The 24,493-nt window shown below is 36.0% G+C and overlaps 1 protein-coding gene across 1 annotated transcript in view; it reads right to left on the bottom strand.

Annotated features, from left to right (window-relative positions):
- Positions 1 to 24,493, bottom strand: part of LOC140159422 (uncharacterized) — a 125,820-nt gene that overhangs the window by 1,765 nt on the left and 99,562 nt on the right. Inside the window, 17 exon segments of the mRNA XM_072182894.1 lie at positions 627 to 898; positions 1,324 to 1,358; positions 2,007 to 2,173; positions 3,781 to 3,868; positions 5,468 to 5,552; positions 6,151 to 6,643; positions 8,109 to 8,202; positions 11,561 to 11,647; positions 12,171 to 12,271; positions 14,128 to 14,269; positions 14,541 to 14,673; positions 15,942 to 16,149; positions 17,533 to 17,755; positions 21,043 to 21,261; positions 21,826 to 21,934; positions 23,126 to 23,373; positions 23,980 to 24,085. Of these exon segments, the coding sequence (XP_072038995.1) occupies positions 627 to 898; positions 1,324 to 1,358; positions 2,007 to 2,173; positions 3,781 to 3,868; positions 5,468 to 5,552; positions 6,151 to 6,643; positions 8,109 to 8,202; positions 11,561 to 11,647; positions 12,171 to 12,271; positions 14,128 to 14,269; positions 14,541 to 14,673; positions 15,942 to 16,149; positions 17,533 to 17,755; positions 21,043 to 21,261; positions 21,826 to 21,934; positions 23,126 to 23,373; positions 23,980 to 24,085 (2,810 nt within the window).

Here is a 24,493-nt window from a genome sequence, read left to right as displayed (position 1 = left end):
GACATGAGTGTAAACTGACGGGGTAGGGATTTGGGCAGAGGGGATTGAGCCCACTCAGTCTATTTGGCAAGAAACTGGGTGATGCACTAGGATCCACAATATGCTCATCTATCAGGGGCACAGTTCATTAACCCCAATACATTATTGAATTATGCCATTGAGATGAGACCATTGTGGTCCATATTCTTTGGTTCATCTCAAGTTAGGTAGTGACGTATGTGAGTATTTCACCCGCTGCCGTATCAAATTGCGCGTGTAAAGTCAAACGCCCTAAGTGTAAACGCACGCGTACATGAGCGGTTTGTTGCCACGTTTGTTGCCACGCTTGCAGCCCAACCGTGAAGTAGCATTGACGACACTACCAAACTTGAGGTGAACCAAATTATAGTGATGATTGTCTGCCATAGCTTGTCAGAGTGCCTTTCTGGGTGGGCAGGGCCATTTCCTATAGGGGGTGATCATATCTGGCATCATTGGCCTCTCAATCATTTTCTGAATATCATTATTTATGCACATATTTTTAGTATTTTGTAATTTTGATGTTATGATAATGAAATAAAGTTGATTGATAACAATGTCATGTCTTGGTATTATGACTATTCTTTGCCAATTATCATCACACTTACCAGGTTTTCCAGGAATTTTGCCCCTGAGGTTAAACAACAATCCATCCAGCCTCTCCTTTTTCTGCCGTTTCCTCTCAGCACGTGCCTCCTCCACTCTCTTCTGTTTCTGTCGTTTCTCTGCCTTCTCTCTACTGCTGTCTCGACTCTTCTGACCCTTGTTGTTGGTTATCTTCTCTTTGCTTGTGGAGGCAACATCTGACATTGTTTGGGTGCTGGTGCTGTTAATGCTGCCATCTTCGCTGGCTGTGTCATCTTTGTCTTTTGGAGTTGCTCTGGAAGACAAATAATCAATAACATTAAAAAATGATATCTCCATGCAAGAACAACAACTATACCACTGCAATGTCTCCTCCCCCCCCCTTCCCCTCTCCGTATTTCTCACCCTCCCTACACATTTCCACAAGCTCATGAAGATTTGAAGAATGATTTCAGAGTCAATATCACTCACAAATTCAGTATTCAATTTCTCACATGTTTCTGGATCCTTTTTTAAAATTCCAATATAAATAATTATCCAAAATAAATATTTCATGGGTTTTTTAAAAATTGAATACGGGTTTGATCAAAATGTCATAAATCTTTTACTTTATATAACAAAAGTTGATCATTTTGGGGTGACAAAATTCAGTTAGAGAACAAGATGAGTGAGTGTATCTGATTAAGAATATTTGAATAAGATTATTAAAGTCTTACTTACCTTCCTCTCTTGAAATGCTCTGGTATAAAATGAGGCTGCAGAGAATAGAAAAAACATAATATTCAAATAATTAGAAATGGAACAAATGTCTATGCCTTCACCTTCCTTTGAAGATTCTATCAGCTGTCAAACTTTAGGTCTAAATTGCCAGTTTGAACTCATTTAAGGGTTTCAATGGATCATCTGCTTCAGCAGTCTAGTTAATCTGTGACTGTATTACAATAATTTCAATTTTTCAATTGAAAAGGTTGGTTTGCACCACTTAATAAAATGAACCCGATCACTATATGATTCCGAGGCTAGGATGTAGTTATTCTCCATTGCTATTAAAATTGACAAAGTAAATGGAACTAGTATTACCATTTTGACCGTACCTAAAAACCATTGGGAAATCAAATCGTGATAACAAATATCTTGGCAAGTTGTTCAATTATTTTTACTGTCACATTAAAAATCACAATAAAATATACTAATATGCTTAGTAAACTTAAAACCTTCACTAACCCAGAATCTCCCCCTTCTACACCACTCAATGTCGGTAATCGCTGTGAGAGCATTACCAATTATTTCAAAATTCAACATCAGGAGGAACAGAGAGAAATATGATGAGTATGAAAAGTGTGCAACAATTTTGACCAAGATTATAACATCACATATAAACCAACATTGCACAAAACACTTACTGAGTAGTCTCGTTTAGGTATGAGTTTTTCTTCAAATCTATCAAATGCGTAGTTCTTAGTACAGATGGGAAAGCGGTTCTTGCTGATTGGATGAAAGAGATGAGCCGTCTTATCCAGTCGGTACTCGCATATGTGAACGTCTTTTTCTTCTACATTGTATGGTCGCCCTGTAGCAGTAAGGAATTAAAAAATATATATTTATAATGAACCAGTTAATATCTTCAGTATTATAATATGTTGCCAATTCCTTTACTACCAATGTTTTGTGTTTTTAAAGTCAAACTGGATATTTTGCACAAAACCTTGTGTTGTAATTTGAATAGAAGGAATTGTATAGACCATTGGCCACTCGCATCCAGTGCAATATAATGTTAAGATCATTTTTTATTGATCGAAGCTTAGATTTTTGATCTAATACACTCTAAAAGCACATCAAAAGTGATGCGTAACTAAAACTAGATGGACCGCGGTTCTCGGATGTCGCAGTTTTCGACGCAAAGCGTCGACCGTGATGCCTCCACCAAAGGGAGTGATGTGGAATTCACAAGTTGATACTGAATTTGACCTTAGATGACACCTGGTTGACCCCAAAACAACCTTTCAATGACTCCTGGGTGACCCCAAAATGACCACCCAAAATTTGGCTCTAAATGTTGACTGTACCCACCAAGTTTCATGCCCATATAGTAATTATACTAATTTGACCTCAGATGACCCCTGGTGACACCAAAATGACCTTCCAAAAATTAGGCTCTAAATGTTAACTGTACCCACCAACTTTCATGCCCATACAATAGTTTTTACTAATTTGACCTCAGATGACCCCTGGTGACCCCAAAAGGACATTCCAAAAATTGGTTCTAAATGTTGACTGTACCCACCAAGTTTCATGCCCATACGACAGTTTTTACTCATTTGACCTCAGATGACCCCTGGATGACCTCAGATGACCCCAAAATGACCTTCCAAAAATGTGGCTCTGAATATTGACTGTACCCACCAAATGTCATGCCCATACGACAGTTTTTACTAATTTGACCTCAGATGACCCCTGGGTGACCCTGGATGACCCCAAAATGACCTTCAAAAAATTAGGCTCTGAATGTTGACTGTACCCTCCAAGTTCCATGCCCATACGACAGTTTTTACTAATTTGACCTCAGATGACCCCTGGGTGACCCCAGATGACCCCAAAATGACCTTTCAAAAATTTGGCTCTAAATGTTGACTGTACCTACCAAGTTTCATGGCCATATGACTATTTTTGCTAATTTGACCTCAGATGACCCCTGCATGACCTCAGGAGACCTTGACCCACTAACCAATATAAACTTGTTCTGTCTGGGGTCAAGATGCACCCACCCACCAAGTTTGAGGAACGTCGACCCCAGTCTCCGAGAAAAGAGGTAAATAAGGAAAATTGGCCCTCTGACCTCAAATGACCTTTTACCTCAGTATATGACCTTGAACCTCACCCCAAACAAGTAGCCAGAGTTTTTGACCATGACCCACCTATCCTGAAAATCTGAAGTCAATCCGCCCATCCATGCCCGAGATATCGCATCCGGACGGAAGCACGGACATTGCAAAAACAGTATGCCTCGCGGTGGAGGCATAAAAAATGAATAAAATTTAGAAATCTGCAGGTAGCACTTTTAAGTAGTAGCACACTTTGAGCTGAATATGGGACTCTACAAAAGCATAATATTACAGAATTGTATCCATAACAGCACAACCACATACCAGAATATAAAAATATCCTATGACCACTCACCTTTACAAAATGTATACAGGTCCATAACACAGCAGATGCCAACCACAGAGTCTAATCTCAAGATCTCATACAACGGAACTCGGAATAACTGAAAGAAAAATAATACATCATACATGTAAATAAGCTTATTTTTGATAAGTCAAAAATGGAAGAAAAACCTTCTATAGTTACTTTGCAATGAAACTGGTGTGTATATCAATGAGTGTAGCTTCACACTCATTCATTGGAAGCGCTGGCATACATATCCATGCATTTAACAATCTGCATAGACTCAAGCGCAAAACAGGTGTCTAGACATGCTGATGTCACCAACCTCAATAGAACTATACATCTCACTTATGTTATCTATCTCCAGGTGTAGAAGATTACAGACACATTGTGTACCACTTGGAGTGCCAATGGCATTTCTTAGCAGTGAGACTATTCCAAATTCAAATTGCTACAAATAATGTCAGGTATCTGGTTAAGTGGTTATGCATCACAATAAGTAACTTCTTTTCCATTAACATATTTTGTACACTAAAAACAGGTCAACAGGTCTGAAGAGCATACAGGGTGTCCCAGAAAAAATTACCGAGTGAATAAAATTGGACGTAAGTCGAGAACTAGACATCGGAATCAAAAAATTAAAAATGTAGTGCATAGCCTATTTTACTGTGCATCACAAACTAAAATTTTATCTGGTTCGCTTGAGTGGTTGCGAAGAAATTAACAATAACATAATGCGCGCATCAATGCAGTTCATTCCAAGATTGATCAAAAGGCATTTTTCTCACACTTGATCACCGCTTCCTAAAGGTTGTGTATCTCATTAAATTTAGTCCACATAATCTATTTTATAATCCGACGGTGTTATTTTATTCATGCTTTCACTGAAGAAGAATAACATTTTATCCGAGAAAACTTTGATTTCTGCAATTGGAAGCTTTCCAACTTTAAATTCTTTAGGTTGTGCAAATATTATTATATTTAACTTTCCAAAGAACATTTGAGCCAAGAATGACAATGAACACGTGCTTACAGCTTTACGTGTGATTCTGGATACCATGCAACATTAATGTTGAATTTTTAAAAGATTTAAACTTTGCATTGCACTTTCTTGGAAATATTCCAAAAACATTAATGTGTGTGAGAAATTATTTTAAGCCAGATGGAATTCTTTATGCAATAATTCTTTATGCGACATTTATATCAACATTAACGAAAAAAAAGTACCGAGCATCATCTGACATGCAAGCTTTCATTTTCAAATTTGAACAGACCGTAATTAAATGTTTTGCAAGAAACAAATTATTTAAAAATAACGGAAAGAATAATTATTTCACGGAACAATTTGAAGCCCATTGACAGTTATATTGCGCATTGTGTTGAATGATCTTTCTTTCAAACTTGGAATGAAGTGAATTGAAGCATGCGTTGTGCAATTGCTCATTTCTTCGCAATCAGCCAACTGATTCCAATAAAATTAGCGTATAAGATGCAGAATAAAATGGGCTACACATTGATTTTTAGATTTTTTAATTCTGATGTGTATTTCTCGACTTACTTCCAAATTTATTTGCCCGGTAATTTTTTCTGGGACACCCTGTATTCTCATGAAGAACATAAACACACTCAACTTTTGTTGCTGAAGAAATGTGAAAACAAATTGAATATACACTGACTCCCAAAGATCCTAGCCACTTACCTCATTCTTAAAGAACTTCCTTGATGGGGTGTGATGTGTTTCATGTGGTCTCAAAAAGTGATGACCAAAGGCAAATCTTTCACCACTGAAAATGAAACACATAATAGTATTTAGAAATATATCACTCTTAATGCAATAATCAGATTACTACTAAGTACACAAATCGTGTTTTTCAAATTTGTTGGTCGTTAAGCATGGAAGTTATCTGTTACATTTCTCAACATTATAAACCATCATACCCATGTTTTGCCAATTTCATATAGCCTCTAGCACTCAAGTCCAACTAGGACCTATAAAATATGTAATTTGGAAGGGTTTTACCTGATTTCTATGTGATCCTGATTGAAATTTTGTAGACAACCTTTCAATTAGATAAATATTTAAGTGCAAACCTGAAGTTGTGTACATTCTCATTTTCAAATTATGAATAAATTTATTCTAGTCAACCAAACTCACATTTTACAAGATAGAATTTTGGCATCAGCAGGGTGCATGATAACCTTGGGGTTTTGGCCTCATCGCTTGAGGTTAGCAACTTCTGCACCAGCTTACCATATGAATAATCACATGGACCCAAGGTCTCCATCCACTCCATCTTATAATATTGTTCTGGTGGACACAAATTAATTTACTCATAATTTGCAAACTTGAAAGTCAAATCCAATAAATACTATGTTACTTACGCTTCGTTCTTCCATAGTTTCTCTATTCTGAATATGTTGAGCTCCTCTGTTTCTGTGTTTGATGCAGTTTCATTTGTTGATGGGTTTCCACTTTCATTCTCTGTTTCAATGTTAGATGTGGTGTTGCTAGGTGACACTTCGATGGGATTGCCATCTGGGTTTGTCCTTGCATTCTCTGTATCCATGTTAGATGCTGTGACACAGGGTGGTACTATAATGGGACTGTCATCTCGGCTTGTCCTTTCCTTATCCGTATCTATGTTAGATGTGGCAACACATGGTGACTCTCTGGTGGGAGTGTCATCAGAGTTATTCCTTTCATTCTCTGTGTTAGATGTAGTGACATGTGTTGGCTCACTGATAGTACTGCCTTGTGTGTTTTTGATTTCATTGTCTGTTTCTATGTTAGATGTGGTGACATATGGTGAATCTCTCATAGTACTGCCATCAGGGTTCTTCCTTTCATTCTCTGGTGCCAAGTATACCGCATCACCTGAAATAACAACAATACACAATATGTTGTTGACTTCATTCACTAGTTCTATGTGGTACAACATGGTGACACTCTCATGGGACTGTCATCTGGGTTCTTCCTTTCATAATACCAGCCAATTTCTCTCGTATATGAACAAAATATGCTGTAGATGATATTATACATTTATATTAGACTCTTTATTTCAACACAGAAAGTCCAATTCAACAAAAGTTGTCCTTCCTTGGTGCTGTGTATTGAATTTATTATGCTGATTGACACTACATAAAATCATTGCTCCAAGGTACTTGGTTCAATTTCACAAAGGCAATGCAATCCACATCCTAAACCTAGCCTAAGTCTCCAATTTCCACACAAGGTTACTATGCACCTGTGCACTCAATAATATGTGGTAAAGGTCTATTTGAATGGGCCCCATGTCTTCCTTTCAAGTCTCAGCTTCAAATACAGCTTCCTTTTAGCTTTGAGTGTTTCCATTTTCGTTTTAAAGGAAATGCATGACAAGTTAGAGTATAATGTCAAATAGGCAATGTTTCCTAAACATTGCCCGATTTCAACTTAGGCACATTATTATTTGAGGAAAAGGTAAAGCATAAATATAACTAAAATTACTGGGTTTATAATTAAGGTCCCCCAAACCCCCCACAAATTTGTGAAATAACAAAGGTTTGTAAATACAAATAATATGAACATAAAAGTAATATTTTTGACCACAAAATTAAGGGATCTAAAATGAGCGTTTATTGCGTTTCGACAGTATTTTTTGTGGGACATGAGAGCACCTCAGACCTATCGAATTGCATTCTGAATACTGAAGCATGTCTTTCTGATATCAAATAATTTTCATTTTTGAAAATCACAATATAATACAAATTTTATGACAAATTATAAAAATTTGATATTTTTCAAATTTTGATATATAACAGTCCTCGAAGTAAATTATATAAATCTAATGATATATTCTTAAAGTGTATGTAGCGGGGAGGAAAAGCCGACGGTCAATTGAAAATTTTGACCTTTCATATTGAAGATATAGATTTTTTTCCCCAAAAGACATAATTTTTTTGGTGTTTGGGAAAAAAATCCATATCTTCAATACTGAAAGGTCAAAATTTTCAAATGATCGTCGGCATTTCATCGCACCTACATACACGTTAAGTATAAATCATCAGATTTATAAAGTTTACTTCGAGTACTGTTAAATATCAAAAATATCAATATTTAATGATTTGCCATAAAATGTGTATTAAATTGCGAATTTCAAAAAAACAAAATTATTTGATATCAGAATGACATTCTTCGTATTCAGAATGCAATTCGATATGTCTGATGTGTTCTAATGTCCTAAAATAAATACTGTCCAAACGTTCATACCCCAGCCCTTAAGTCACTGCTAAATGTTCAGAACCATTCAACAAACAAGAATTTCCTGTGTTCAAATATTACACACTACAGTATCACCTACCTTGTTTGATTGTCAGTGTTTCATCTCTCTGTAGACATAGGTAGTACGTTTGTCCTGGTTGTGCATATGGAGGTTGAGGCCTCATCGGAATTTCCTACACAATGAAGAAAAGGGCATTGTTACCAATATTATTATTATGTTCAACAAATCTATTTGAATAGCCTTTTACTGATGCTACATTTGTTGATGTTATCCCAGTGTTCTTCTCCAAACCATGTATGTATAAATAAATGTAATAAGCATTGCTTCACTCACTACATTGATTTTTAACATACACACAAAATTATTGTACTTTAGACAAATCTTTTGAATTGAAATAATAGCGAGTCAGGAAGTCGTATCAGTCAATACCCCAAAGTAATGTTTTGTACAAACTGAAAGGACAATATTTGAAGGGAGTGCAAATAACATTGTCATTATACATACATGTGACTTCTAGTTTACTAAAAAACACATTAAAGGAGGATTTTGTGATCTTAGCATCCTCTTTTTATGACAGGAGATATTCACACAAAAAGTTTATTCCCAAAATTTCAGTTGATTCCGATTTTGCGATTGCGAGTTATGCATAATTATATGTATTAACTGCTCCATAGGCCACTGTTGTAATTTTGTTCTGGATAAACGAATTAATCTGCAAGAAATTTTTAGTACATAAACATATTATGTAGCCAGAGGTTTCCAGTGGTATAAAAATCTCAACTTTTTTTGAGAAAAGTGGGGGGATGAGGCTGTGGATCACAAAATGCCCTTTTAAGCCATTGATGCCAAACTAGTTCTAAAATGTCACACAAATTCCTAATGAATTTATGACAATTAAGAACTCAATCCAGAGTAAATAATACTGTGTGCGTGTTCGCGGCTGTGGGTTTAACACATCCAACATGAGAGTATTACTCATCAGCTGCAAGCGTGCATAGCTTGATTGAAATACCGATATCCCACTATAATACTATGTGCCAAGTTATCTACACCACAAATCTACACTATAGAGTGGTGTTAGCTCACAGTGGTATACATCATTATAGTTTCTTCATGTCAAAAAACTGTGGTCTGTGGCTCTCAGTGGCCTATACCATGAGTAAACATCTCATATAATACATGCTTCCATCAAGGCCCACAGGAGCCTTAACTAAGCCCTGGGATGCATATGACATTAGGAAATGCTCATTTTCAGGCCTCAATGAATCATAAGCAAATCATTTGAATCAATTTTTCCATCATTTACTATATTTGTCTGGCATGCCTACCTGTTTTATCAACAGACTTCAAACAGCAGCTATTATTTCCTTCCCCTTTTGTTAACTAGGTCACATTGATCACCATAGATTGTCTTGCCATCCTAGGGGATCAACTGACTGTACCAAAGTTGTCAGGCGCTTTACAGCATTGTGTTTTCTAGCAGTTATTTCAATGATTTAGCTTCATCTTTGATTAGGTGTTTTTGCTTCCTCTTCTTTTCTCGGATTGATTCTCTCAGCTGGTTAGCTGACACACACAGCATGAGTTATTTGTTTGGATTCATTTGAACTAAATATCATTATTATGTCCCATCTTTTTTTAGTCTCATCAATTATATTCTCATCAATGTTTTCTTTTAGATATTTGATTTTGTAATTACTAAATATTTGGAAATAAGAGGTCAGAGGTGATGGAAAAACAAAATGACAAACAAATCAAATATTTGGCAAGTATTTAGTCACAGTCATACTTTTGTCAGGATTCCAGCCAAATATTGAAGAATACAAATATGATTATACCGCAGTGCCAAACCCCACAGGGTCTTCTCACTTCACACATTAGGTTTATGATTCAAGTCTAACTCACATCCACTTATATCACCAAAGTCAAATGTTCTTTGAACAAGATGCTAACAAGGACAACAAAACAACCCATTCTGTTTGTTTTTATATTCCTTTAAAAAATTAATTTATATTACGATCCAAGTATAATCACCCAGCCCTCCTGATATGTTGCATGCCATCCATCACAGATTACAATACAGTAATATAGATGACACTCACATCTCAATGGAATAGAAAGCTTACTTTATTCCCCAAACATATGGAACACTTTAACAATTAACTACCAACTGCTCACATTCTCCCAGACGTTTTCTGATCAAGCATCAATTGACATGATCCCAAATGACCATCTTGTAAGTATCAATCACATCTTAAGATAAACTGATTCATGATTGGTTAAGGTGCACCCTATTTATTTACTCCTTTAACAAGTAATTATTTTTGAAAGGACGATTACCTTACAAAATATGCCTTGAGACTCTGAACTGGCAAATCTTGTTTATCAGGATAGCAGCCATTGCGGTTCTTGAGTTTAAGACAAAATTACTGTCTCAAATTTAATGAATATTTTCACCCACACCTTTTAATTCTTGCTTCAATGTGGGCAATATTCCTTATTGGACCCCCTTCTAAATAATGTGCGTACTTCTATTCACGATATCACCCATCCCCAGGTATAGGAACATACCCATTGGAAACCCCCTCCTAATTTAGCAAAACAAATCCAGATATTGCTTGATTCCATTAAAATCTCGCTCCACAATTACGATCCATTTCAGTCTCAAGGAATGACTGCTTGCTTCAAAATCACCAATAATTTTGTTTCGTTTCAGTTGGAAAATCAGTCACTATCCCACAAGTTATTCTACCCTTTTACATGTGCAATAATAACAACAAAAATAATACTACAGAGAATTATGCATTGTTATCATACTCCAAAATCCCCTAAACCAGACAGCGTCACTTTAATATACTATTATTTTTTTCATCCTAGCACATGCAGTCTGGAGATAGGTTGCTATGGAGACCGTCTACTTGTTCAATTTTCCTCCCACAGGGGATGGATGACAAGCTCTTCTTGACATTTCATGAATTACACAACAGTAGAAATAAGATTTGTATTGGTGACAATTTATTTGGTTACACTCATATTTTCTTACATTTACAGTAAATCCACTAAATTGGATAGTATTTTGATTTCATTATTACAGTGCCAAATTTTAAAATTTTGATTACTGCTTTTTTACTCTGTTTCTTATATTGTCTACAAAGTGTGATATCTATTTCAGTCCTTGCCCTTGTATACAATTAATAACTTCAAAAGCCCAATATGTCAAATCAATTTTCAAACAAGCTTCAAACTATCGATTACCAAACCTCATAAGCTTTTCCAAGCTGAAATAAGGTGAATTTGATTAGAAATGTCAGTTACAAATTTGTTGTTACTGTACAAAGTGGGAAAAATGTTTGCTCATAGAATGCAAAAACATTTTCTCTCTCACCTTGTAAAAGAAAAATACTGTCTTCAATAAAACAATTAAAATCTGTCTAAGTAAATTGAACAAACAGTCCTCAAATCATTTCACACCTACCTTAGGTACTGGTCTTGGCTCACATAATTCACACATATATTGTTATCACACCTACCTTAGGTACTGGTCTTGGCTCACAAATTTCACACATATATTGTTCAGCTGGCTCATCCATTCCTAAACAGTCACAATGTTGCCAGATCTGAAACAAGATGAGATGAATACATACTCAAAATCTCAAATATTGGTGTTGATTTAATACAAATTGCTGAGCATCTTTAAACACTTATTGTTTTGCATGGTGGCTAGATTTTCTAGGTTGTAGTTTTGTTTTTGTTTGGTTTTTTTTGGTGAGGGGGGTCTTTTTCTTTCTTGGGTATAGAAGGCAATGTAAACAATGTGGACAGGCAGCAATCCATCACCAATACATAGAACAATTGAGTGGCAACTTATCTGTTCTCTGATTTAAAGGAAGTTTCTTTCTAAAGTTCCCAGTTTCAAAACCTAAATGGTCGGTGGGTTTTTCACTGGCTGTCATTTATGTCAATTGAGAAAAAACATTTCCCACAAGTTTCTTTACTTTTCAAACTGGTACAATTCAATATCTTAACACGCACCCGAATTGTAAACCAGGTACATATTTGTCAGGTGGATTACCTTGTAGACTCTCATCATCACATTTTACACCATATCAACAGAGTAATCTCTGTGTACTAGTTTCTTACCATGCATTTTTCACATTGTATCATCAGGCCTTCATCATTGAGTAAACCACACAAGCATCGGATCACTTCTTCCTCCTCCTCTTCCTTCATCATTTTCACTTCTGTCAAACAAAAATAGTTAGAAAAGGAGGTCAAATGCACATCATTATTAATAGACCAAAAATATATTGAATTAATTTAAGATGGAATACTGTAGTCAATGAGTCCATAAATTATTAAATTTCTGCTGACACTAACATAATCCCTATCTTTCACTAAGTTATATTCATAGTAGTTTATTTGTATTTTTTATTTGCTATGTGCCCCATCAGCGCAGAATTCAGCCTGCCGACCAGACCCTTGTAATCTATATACAGTTACTTGCAACTAAAACAGAGCTGATTGATGTAAGATTTCCTAATACTAGACATTTAGCTGCAGTTTTGATCTGCACAAGAATTGTTCTTCCACGAATAACTTGATGCACGATCTTCCCGGGGGTGCCACTCATATACCATTGCATGTTGTCATCACTGACCAGACACTTTTATTTTTCACCCAAAACACTGACATGCCCAAGGGCTGAAAGGTAACCCTTACCACTGACCTGCTATGAAAAAGGATACCCAAATCACTGACCACAGCCATGGTGCAAACAAAGGTACCCATATCACTGACCTTACATGTCCCAATGACCCTTTTCACTGACGAAGGTAGAAAGCAATATTTACCTAGTGTATTTCCAATCCCTTTACATACAATTTCTGTTATAATATGAAATAGCCTGGAATATCATCCTTAACACAAAATTGTGGTCATACACAACAAACAAGCTGCAATCATTTCATTGGTATCCAATTAGTACAAGTACATCCATGATCCGCGCTAAGCTCTGAAATCTGAAATATAAAGCACTTTTTTTCCCCGTTTAACTTCGGTTTTGCGCGGGTGACAAACAGCGATGGCAAATGTCACTTCACGATTTCCAAAAGGCATGGTTCCTGTCATATCTGGTTCAGCAGTCAAACGTATGTCGTAATCCATTCCGATTACACACTATCTGTACCTTGTACAAAATTCGTAGTCTCTACGCCCGTCTCTACGCAGCCCGCTCGGCAGCATGCACAAACATCACCGAGTTTTAATCATGGTACAAGACCGGGCACAAGACTAATATATTACACTTACAGACCGGAAGTAAGAAGTTGTTTACAATCAGGAGCGAAAACAGCGGCTGACGTCAAATGCTGGACTTTGATTTTTCATGAACCCAAAACGCCGACATATCTATTGTAAAAAGGTACCCTTTTTCCAGAAAACACCAAAATTGAGACCCTTTTTTCGCGTCCCGGGGCGTGGCCTATGCTTAAAAAGATACCCTTTTACCGCGAAATTTTGGTCGGTGATGACTTCATTGACGGTTCAACTGGCACCCCCGGGACGATCTTGATGATATGTCACAAGTATGCACCACTTTGTTTTTACAACAACTTCCCATGTCAACCAACCTCCATTTCTGAAGCTACAGGAATAAGCCAAGGTGCTTCAAACTTTCAACAATTCTTGACATTAAACAAATCTGTATACACTAGATACTTAATCTGCATCAATTTGGTATTTCCAAAATACAGATCAATGTGGATTGACTCACAGAGTGCAGTTTGTGACTATTTACATGGTGCAATTTTCACAGATAGGAGTACTTTGCAACATCTGAAACTACAAAAGTACATAATTGCATGTCACGCAACATGCAACGGTTCAGGCGTTTTTTGTTGCATGACAAGACACAATAAAAGTTGCACTGGGGACGGTGTTGTTTTTACCCTTTTACCACACCGTGCAGACATAATGCATGCCATGCAAGTACCACATTGACATGAATTAATGCAAATCTGATATCCCAAGTGGACTACCCTTAATTTCAGTTCACTTTGAGTTCAATACGAATACACTCATCTTAATTTGAGCTACTTACCTTCCTTTGTGCTGCTGGTTTCCTTTGGTGTTTCACCCAGTATGTCCTCTAACACCTGTATAGCACTCTGTTTGGCCATGAAATAAGCCTTCCGTAAAGCTGACGCATCTCTACCAAGCTCAGACTTCTTTCCATGGTATTTCTATCAAGACAAAATTGACACAAATTAAAACCTAATATATTATTTTCTGTGAGGCATCTCTACTGAAAAACGCCGCATTTATTCTTGTTAACTAGCACTAACATACTGGATCTTTATTTGGACTGTATTAATTGTCTAATACTTTTTGTTATTTATTGCAAATGTAACTAATTAGCTTTTTGCTATGAGCCTTTTGTATTTTCACCCCAAATTCTCGTTTATGTTTTACAGCTTTATAATAACCAAAATTACAATATTATCTTAGACTTACCTCAGCATTTTTGAAGACTTTCAATAAATCCTCATCAAATTGTCCCACTGTTTTGTAATATCCACTCATGATGTTACGTTCAATAGTACTGAGATCTATGGGATCTGGGATGCGTGCAAAGTATTCAGGATTCCTAATGATTGGAGAAAACAGCAGAGAAAACAAACAAACAAATATCAATATTAAAAGTATTACAATTTGATTTCTTTCTGACTCACATGACACTTGCAAACAAACACACAACACTCCTCTTTCCCCCGCTCTCTCTCTCTCCCATTCAGCTCATTGTTCTGTTGGTACTAGTTTGTCATTTCATTACCACATCCAATTCTTTGTATGCTAATATCTCATGAATTAAGCAAAACTAGCCAGGATTCATCACTTTGTCTTTAAATTTGCTGCACCTATAAATAGGTAATATAGGTTTGTGGTTTCTATGAATCATAAATGCCTCCCTCCCTTTTCCCTTCTATAGTGTGGCATTATATCTTCAAATTCAATAAGGTATGCTATCTATATGACCTTGTATGCACTCATCTTGTATTATTCTTTAATGAGGATGTTATCTCAAGCTGGTACTGTTAGCATGATTCAGACTTAATCACAATTTTGATGGTTCTTTTTCCCTATGGTCTTTTATTAATAAAGACTACCACAGAATTCCATCTACAACCATATACCGGTATATGCCTCTAAACGAGGGGGTTCTTTTCTTTTTGACGAAAGGCAGACACCCTCCACAAAAACATTATTTGGAGTTTGATCAACTTTATTACTGATACAGGCGGCTGTACGCACATGTACTATTATAAGACCAACCAATTGTAATGTTTTGTGGAGGGTGTCTGCCTTTCGCCTCTTTTGTCAAAAAAACCTCCTTTAGAGGTATATATGCTTGTAGATGGAATTGGTAGATGCAAGGTTAAGCAGAAGTGTAGTAACTAATTGGTTTTAGGGCCAGTGGCATTTACCTAAATATGGAATTGTGATTCTGATGATCAGCCCACCAGTCCAGCTCATGGTCAGGTGGTAAATGATTATCCTTTCCAACTCATTTGGGTACAAATGATTTCTGGGAAATCATGATTTGGTTTCCTACAGACTAATATTCTTTTAACTGGGCCTAAAGATGTTGGATTTTTACATTTCATTATTACTTGATACACCCATCTGAGATCAAGTGCACCATTATAATATACATGGTTGACTTGGTTTACTTACTAACAACTAGCACATTCTGATATGGAAACACTTGGCTTAAAACTTGGCACAGATGGCAAGTGGCAAATATCAATGTTAAGTTCCTGAACACACTACAACAATGTGTTAGATTTCAAGATTAGTTCTGGCATTTCCAAGACTTTGAAACTGTGCCCAAGTTACATTACATAGATGTCTTACCTTTTCTTTGAAGGCAAATTCAGAAATGGAATTGCTAGACTTTGCCCACAGCTATTCCTATAAGTACACACTGCTGTGTAGATGTCTTTGAAGACTTGTGCCAGTCTAGCTGCTTTGCCTACTTCAGTGTTCTCCTCAGCGGCTGCTAGCCTTCTTGTCTTCACAGAGCGGGGTGTCTTTAATGCAGTAAACTGGGCCATGAAGACATCTGAATGAGAAAGATAAAAATATAAACATGAAACTATGTCACCTGACCTACATTTCCCCCGTGCCTCAAGCATCTGAGGAAATCAAAGCGAGATTAGAGCAGGAAATGCTGAAATTTCACCACACATTGTGGAATCTGGGACACATTTTATACAGGTTTTATCTTAACTCAACATAAAGTTGTAAGCGGTCTGTATTCATTGTGTCTTTAGGATGGGTTTCTTTATAGATCACTATTGTTTATGATGAGTTATCGATCATAAATCTCCTCCAAAGCATGGCAAATGTAATAGAATGATCTCAATGCATGGCAAATATTAGGGAACAATATAAAGATATAGCCTACATCTTGAACAAAACATCATTGTGGTTTACATCCTGCAATTCTGTAGAAAAGGGTAGGTACATATTGACTGCTCAGTGCCAGAAGAGGGTAAGTGCAATAGCTGCCATGTGTAGCTACCATGTGTAGATAAGTACAATATACTGTGAAAATTGCCGTATGTTCACAGGGCAGCTATTGCCTTTACCCACTTCTGGCACTGAGCAGTCGATATGTGCTGCCAATATGGGTCACATTTCTCACCTCTTACTATAGCAAAGTGATTTTTTTATGATGTTACTAAGGTTTGGGTGGTTTTTTGTGTGTCAATTTCAGCCTTTTGTCAATTTCTACTATATAAATTAGTTCGTTTTCTCTAGTACCGATATAAAATGGGACAATTTTAGTAAGACAACTGTAACAATGAATCCATATTTTTGGATTTTTTATATGAATGGATCATAATTTCTACAATTTGTATACTATAGATATGGGTCAACTTTCTCACCTGTTGGTGGCAAACCTATACCCCTTTTTACAGCAAGTACCCCTACCCAGTATTTATATACATCTCAAATCATCAGTTTCATTAACAGGCCTTCATCAATATCATATTGAATTGTTCCCCAAGTGAAATCCACCCAAGATGTCATTTTTGTTAACAAATCTGTTGCATGCTACCTCAAACCCAAGACTCGGAATGTGGCATGTTGTCTTTTCCCCACTTGCTTTAAACAAACAATTAAATTTCCATATTCATATTAAAGGGAAATAAGCTTATGTAAAATAAATGAAAGCTTGTAAGTAGTTAATGGCAACATTCAATGTTATTTATAACTGACAGTGTAACGAGCAACAGAACAAAAAGAATTTCAAAAAATTAATAAATTGAATAATTAAGAACAATGATTTGATTCACAAATAAGACAGCAAATTAATTTGTTAAATAAAGAAAATGATATCACAAGCCATGCATCTATCTCAACAACAGGTCCACAACACACTGGTGAAGCATGCGGCCAATTGAAGGAAGATAACACAAGCAGTGATACGTACACTTACCCTTGCCGTTGTCCTTACTACTCGTCGGTTTACCACCGACAATATCGCTCTTCACTGCCTTCGGTTTCATCAATCGCTGTCGCACACGCTTCACTTTCTCGATGTTACGGAGCAAGAATAGCTGTCTCCTTGCTATGAGATTCATCTCGCGGATAGACATGGGGCGTGGTATTTTTAACCGTATAGTCTTTGGTGGAGGAGGAGCGTCCTGAGATACTTCAGTCTGTTCATAGATCAAATCGGAGAGAAAAAAGCATGTACTGTTAAGGAATGTAACAAACTGAATATCAAACACAACATTAAGTGAATGTTTTTAATCTTGATTTCATCAAACCTGGGTAGCAAAGGGAGCACTGCCAACACTGATGATGCAACATCCTGATACTAGTCAAGAAGCTGATATTTTTTGGCACTCACAATATTGCTACAATATGATTTCCTTTAATGTTATTTCTTCATGAACATATAGACATATCTTTAACAACTGCCACAGGGTTTAAGAAGAACAAGGGAAATGGAATCAGTCAGTCTTCCTTTCCTTCTGTGTACGTGTAACCCCTTGAAAATTACTTGCATAAAACAAGCTTGTGAATGTAAAGCAATCGATTTAATGACAAATGGAATAACCACTCTCCTCTTTAAGAGTCTCAAAGGGACTACTCCAACATATCTTTCATCTTGGGTTTACTTGTATGCACTCAGACTCTGCTCATTCAAAAAGTATAACTCGAACTTTGTCTTATTATGTGAATCAGCTAGGAATATTAATACTGGTAAACATACTTTCCAAATGAGAGTAATTAAACTTTGGAATAGTCTTACTGCTTGTATTTGTAATGATTTTGATCAACTGAGCCTTTTTCCAACTAAAAATCAAACCTTTGTCAATGCATTAAATTTAAATTTAAAATAATGTTTGGTATTATTGTAACACACCTTTATGCTATATTATTACAAATGACTTTTAACATTAATTTAACACAACAGTTGTTAGTTAATTTGTTCTTGCAATTAAGAACCATTAAATAGGCATGGGAACAATCACATGTTTAAAACAAAAACAAAATAGCCTGTGTGGTTGTTGGAAACTGCTTAAGGGAGAGTAATGGGAGAGAACATGGACCTTTTCCAACTTCATTGTTTTTGAAGTTTAAGTCTGAAGTATATAAAACTATATATTTTTGGAAAGCATCTGGTGCATGGTCTTAATTTGCTTCTTTTTTGCACAAATGAATCTAAAATGTCTGCTTTTAATGTGCCAAAAATTCAAAATAATTAAAAAATCTGAGTGGCATTTTGACTGCAAATCTTTGTGTTGTTTACACACGTTTGCTGGAGTTAACAACATACCGTATGCGACTTGCCTGCGTTGGACATACGCGTGAGTCGCAACACGCGCGTAATCACAATATTTCGCATTCGCGCATATAGTGCAATAGTGAATCTTAAATCAAAACCAAATGGGAGAGATTATTAAAAAGTTGTATTTTATCAGTTTCCAGTGAAAGAATTCTTGCAAAAAAAACTTGGGCATGGACATATGTCTCCCCCATTATTCTGCCCTTAAATGCAGCTTCCATCAACTGGTCTTCCAAATTTATTAAGAATTATCAGTACTCCAAATGAACAGAATCTGTTTAGTACACACTGGCAACATCACCCAGAGGGCAATGTCACAGAGATATTGCTGTGACAGGCATGGTAAGTTATAACAACCCCACAATTAGGTGTAATCTCAATTTGGGAGACTTACAACCAATCTAAATGGGCACAATACAACCCAAAATGATCTCATTTTCAATGACCTCCATTCCACCATTCCAGCCAAAAATGAGACCTCAAGTTATTAAGTGTGAAGGTTTTTAACCAACATATTTAAAGGTTGTTCTACGAATGTAGAAAAATTATTGGGTTAAAGAACAGACTTCTGACAGATGATGATCTTTAAGATCCAACTGACAAATCATGGGTTGTCAGTCACTCATTGTAAAACCAACAGTTAATATGTTTTCAATATACTTGCGGTTATATTACTGAATATTTTAGTTGGTTATACTCAGCAAGCATGTTACATTCTAATGCACTGACTGTGTACAAATCATGCATGCCAGTAAACACATGCACCATTACCATATGGGTTTAAGCAAAATGCCAAGGCCAGATGACGTATGTGTTAAATGAGGTGATTAATAAGATTTCAGTAAGCAAAACCAGACACCAGCATTTGGAAAAAATTCTTTAGAAATATAGAAGACCAGTTTTAAAATCCTTCAGACATTTCCATAACACTTGTGCAGTTTGTGCTTGGCATAGCACGGTGATCTATTCATTTGATATGCCTGCCACTTCCATTTGAGTGAGAGGGATATTGAGAGGTATGAAATTCCACATTGTCAAAATATCACATTGCTCAATTCTGAGTGTGTAGTGTTTTTCACTTTTGGAACATTTGGAACAGACCAAAACACACATAACATATCATCACCTTGTTACAATAATTGCTTAAGTCATTTTTAGTAATTTTGAGAACGAACTACAAAATATGGTTCAGGCATGTATTTAAACATATTTATTCACCAATCTTTGTGCAAGAATGAAACAAATTAAATGGAATAATCAGAAATAATTTGGGTGATTATGTAACTGATGCATGCTTGAAACACATTTTGTACTTTGTTCTCAAATTTACAAATAATGACTTTGGCAATTATCATAGTAGGGTGACGATATATGCCTCCAAAATAAAAATAAAACAGTCTCTGCTGTTTACTGTACCTATTGCATTTTGATTTGAGAAGAGGTTAAACACCATCTCTACCTGTGAGTGGAACTTAACAGTGATTTGAAATGGTCTACTCACATCACATATTACTATCAAGGCTAACAGAATCAATGCTGGGACTGCTAAAGAGGAGTATTGACAACTGCAGCAGTCACACTGTCGAGTCTATAGGTCTCAAATTAGACTCAAACTCAAGATCTTCAGCACAAATCAGATGGAGACAAACTTTGAAAGAATTCAATATAAAGGCTGTTATTTTACTGTCCGCAACTACAGCAGGGAGACCAACATCACATAATTAAATCCTTGCTGACCTAGGATGTGAAACACGTCAAGACTGTAGGACCAAATTACACCTAACCATCATTTTGAAAGAAACATCTAGCTTAATTCCAAGCAACATTATTTTCAGTCTTCAAATACAGCAAATCAACTGCCTAGACAATCAGGAATTTTCAAATACAATGTCATCTGAACATACAATGACTGCTATCGTCACTTACTCAACCCCTAGACAATTCCTAAATTGACAATACCGGTACCTGAATTGATTTGGGAGTGGACGGATTCAAAAACCAAGTAAAAAGGTGGTACCCATTTTGTAATTTATTTGCAGATAGTGAAATTGTACTTGGAACGGCATACGACATTAGAGATGGATTAGTGATTTAGTAAGAAGCAGCAAACCAAGAATAAAGGCATGAGCAGTTAGCTTAAAGCTAACTCACCTTTTTCTTCTGCTTTATTTGTACCTTCTTAATTATCTCTTTGGTCTTTTGCTGCTTTCCATTTTTCTTCTTTTTCTTCTTCCCCTTTCCCTTCCCTGCTGCTGCAACTGCTTTTTTCCCTGAGCTTGGTTGGTCCCCTTTCTTGACAGTACCATTAGGGCGTTGACCTTTGCCCCCGATGGACCCTCTGCAGTTCTCGCTACCACATTTACAGGTTTGCTGTTGATATGAAATGATTTTATGACATTTATAATGACAATTGTTACATAATAATATAATATTGTGATATTTTAACTGAATTTTGCAAGTTATCGCTAAAAGGTATTGTGTAATTTCTGGAAACAGTTGTTCCTCTTCTGCATCATGATAATTTAGACTAAACAAGCCTTTTCATCAACCCCTTTTTCTCCCACATTCAAAATAGTCCAAAAACATCCTACCTTTATAATAGTCCATTCGGCTTCCTCAAAGCAGTAATGTGCACTGGCTCAAAGAACTGGAGTATTTATACGCACAATCAAAGGTGATGCATTGCTAAGTAACTGAGACAGAGCACTGACATCACTGCCTTGGGGAAGCCAAATGGACTATAACCCTAACTGTAAATTTCACCCATAATTGTATAGCATTCTAAATGTTATCAACTTTTTTCAACAGCTAAATTCTAATTTCATATAAGAATTTTCTCTCATAGTTATATGTCACATAGTATTCTCAAATTGAAATATACATATCTAAACCTCAACATCCATTTCAAATTTTAAAAAAGATAATTCAACATACCTGTGTTTCTAGATTGAAAGCATGAAAGTTGTAGTCATAAGTGATCTCTGTTCCCGCTGGAATGTCTCTCATTGCATACAATCCTATTCTATACAGACCATTCACACTCCTGTAACACAAACGGAAGTACACAGTTATGTCAATATGAAACTGAAAGTGTGAATAATCAACTCTAAACAATGCTTGCTTGGGTAAATTGTGGAATATCTCGGATGACTTTTGGTCATAAGGACTCGTATAAGGGAAAATATGTCATTTGACACCCTAAATTTGATCAAAATGCAGATTCTGGCTTTTTTGGACAAGCCTAAATAGGCTAATGTATCATTCATAGTGCAAAATCTGACATTCAGCATGAAGGTAGTAGGATATTGAGCCAAGTAAGGCTGTCCAATTCAGAAACAATGGTTAAGAAACCCACACAGGTATTCAATGCTGAGCTTAGTACATTTCCAGAATTGTATAAAATAGGCATGAGTTATATATAGCAGCTTGACTTATGCTCGTTGATCAATAAGTGCCACAATTAGGTACAGAAAAATCAGAATTTGTCCTCTTTAATTTCATTTCAAGCAACTAGAACCCGGGACTAGGACTAGGATATTCTTCTGTGTGTCCCAGGTATTAAACAGAAGCAAAGAATGATTTTATTTTGATTCTTTAGAGTAATATTTAGTGACAGCAAATGCTTTTAAAAGTGCATCAAAAGTTCAGTGCACATTCATGTTTATAAATTCAAGCTGCATATAGGATAAGCTTATCATTTGATGTGAATTTTAACAAAGATAACCTATAAGAGAGTAGAGTCACTACTTGTGCTGTCTGCTGGCACAATCAACAGTTTGGATAAGTTTGTAAGGAACTACTCAACTAGGACCATTATCCATGGATCAGTTGATTAAAGATGACAAAACTTAATGTGCCTCAAATTACTTTATTTTCTTGAAAGTATTTTATGTGAATAAGTATTAGGGTGGTACATGTATATTTAGTAATACGTTTGAAAGTAGCCGGCTTTTTCAGGAGAAAAATAACTTGTATAATGGAATACAAGAAAACTAAGTTTTAAACCAAATACACATAACAAACAATCCCACATATATAAACGAATGTACACCCGCACCACCATACAGACACCAACCCTTACACACACCCAACCACACGAATATGCAGGATTCCCACCAGATATCGGAAATAACATTTTAAGACAATACTAACAAAATTATTCATCTTTATTCACTGAAAACAAAAAGCAACAAGAACCAACTTTAGTCACAGATGAAAACCCCCTCAAACTTACCACTTTTGCATTTCACAATTTGGGTTGCAGCTGTGGTTGACAAATCTGCTTTCATTGCCGTATCTAAACCCATCTATGACCGTGCTTCCATCTAAATTCAGACAGTAATGATGCTTCTGGTACTGATAGTCATCCATGGAACGTTTCCACAATTCATTAACGCTGATCACCTCCCCGACGTATTCCACAATGAAATAGCCTTGTTTGATTGGATGTTTTGTTCGTATGCCCCAGCCGCATCCTGGTGTCTGCATGATGGTGTTAATAGTAAAAGACAATGCAAGTGAGAAATGAATAAAAGAATATATGTGACACGATCTGGTCCATGGGGGACAAAGGAGGTATTTTTGAAAATTGAGTTATTGTAATTATTACATTAGACATACAATAGGTTATCATTTATTGAAAACACCAAAGGTCTAGCATACTTGGTTCTGAAGTTCTGAAGTTTTTAGATGTGTATTTTCTTATACATTTTATTGTTTTTCACTCCATGTTTTTACCTGTATCTTTGCCGCCTTTGGCCCCCATGTACCAGATCGTGTTACATATTTAAAAACATTTTATAACAGAATGACGTTTGGCTTACCTGGAGATCATCATATGAATGCAAACAACATCTTATGTGTAACTGAGTCAATGAAAGTAATCTTTGAATGTAGAATTTGGTATTATATTATATGGGTGATTTTATTTTCAATAAAAATTAAGCTTTCCATATAATTTGCTAATGTTTAAAACCAAATGCCAACAGTTCCCTGAAAGGACCGTCCTTGATTCCACGTTTTTTTCCAAGCATTTATTTTCTACGTAACGAAAGGTGTTTTTCACCTAAAGGCCAATTTTCTCCTTACCAAGAATCTTTCCAGACCCGGGCTATTCTGATGCCTTTGGATCCTCTGGTTAGCACACATCTCACCGCAAGGACAGTTACTTGGTGAACATTCATTATACACAATTCTGTAAAAAAATAACATTATGATAATTATAATAATTTCAAGCTTTTGCATTTAATTGCACCTCCTTTATTGCAGTTTTTCTACATTTTTGTTATATTTTGATGTTTTTTAAGATGGAAGTAAAATAAAATAAAAAGTAATCTTGTTCAGTCAGTCTGATAGGTTTTAACATAAAGGGAACTAAATAACCTTGCACACTGCCTCTGAGTTATGGGCAATTGGCATACTGATGGCAGCCATGTACTTGTGAAAACCATCCAGACCTTAGATAAATTTTGATAAGAGTTCAGGAATAATGTGAGCAATTATTTTTCCAAGAGCACTTTTTAGGAGATGCAATTTAAGTCAAATAAATGCACAGTTTCATATTGTGAGAAGAGTCTAGTCTACTTGAATCCTTTCACTGAGG

Source organism: Amphiura filiformis, chromosome 8 (genome assembly GCF_039555335.1).
Source record: "Amphiura filiformis chromosome 8, Afil_fr2py, whole genome shotgun sequence".
Classification (NCBI taxonomy): domain Eukaryota; kingdom Metazoa; phylum Echinodermata; class Ophiuroidea; order Amphilepidida; family Amphiuridae; genus Amphiura; species Amphiura filiformis.
This window is presented reverse-complemented; position numbering and strand designations above follow the sequence as displayed.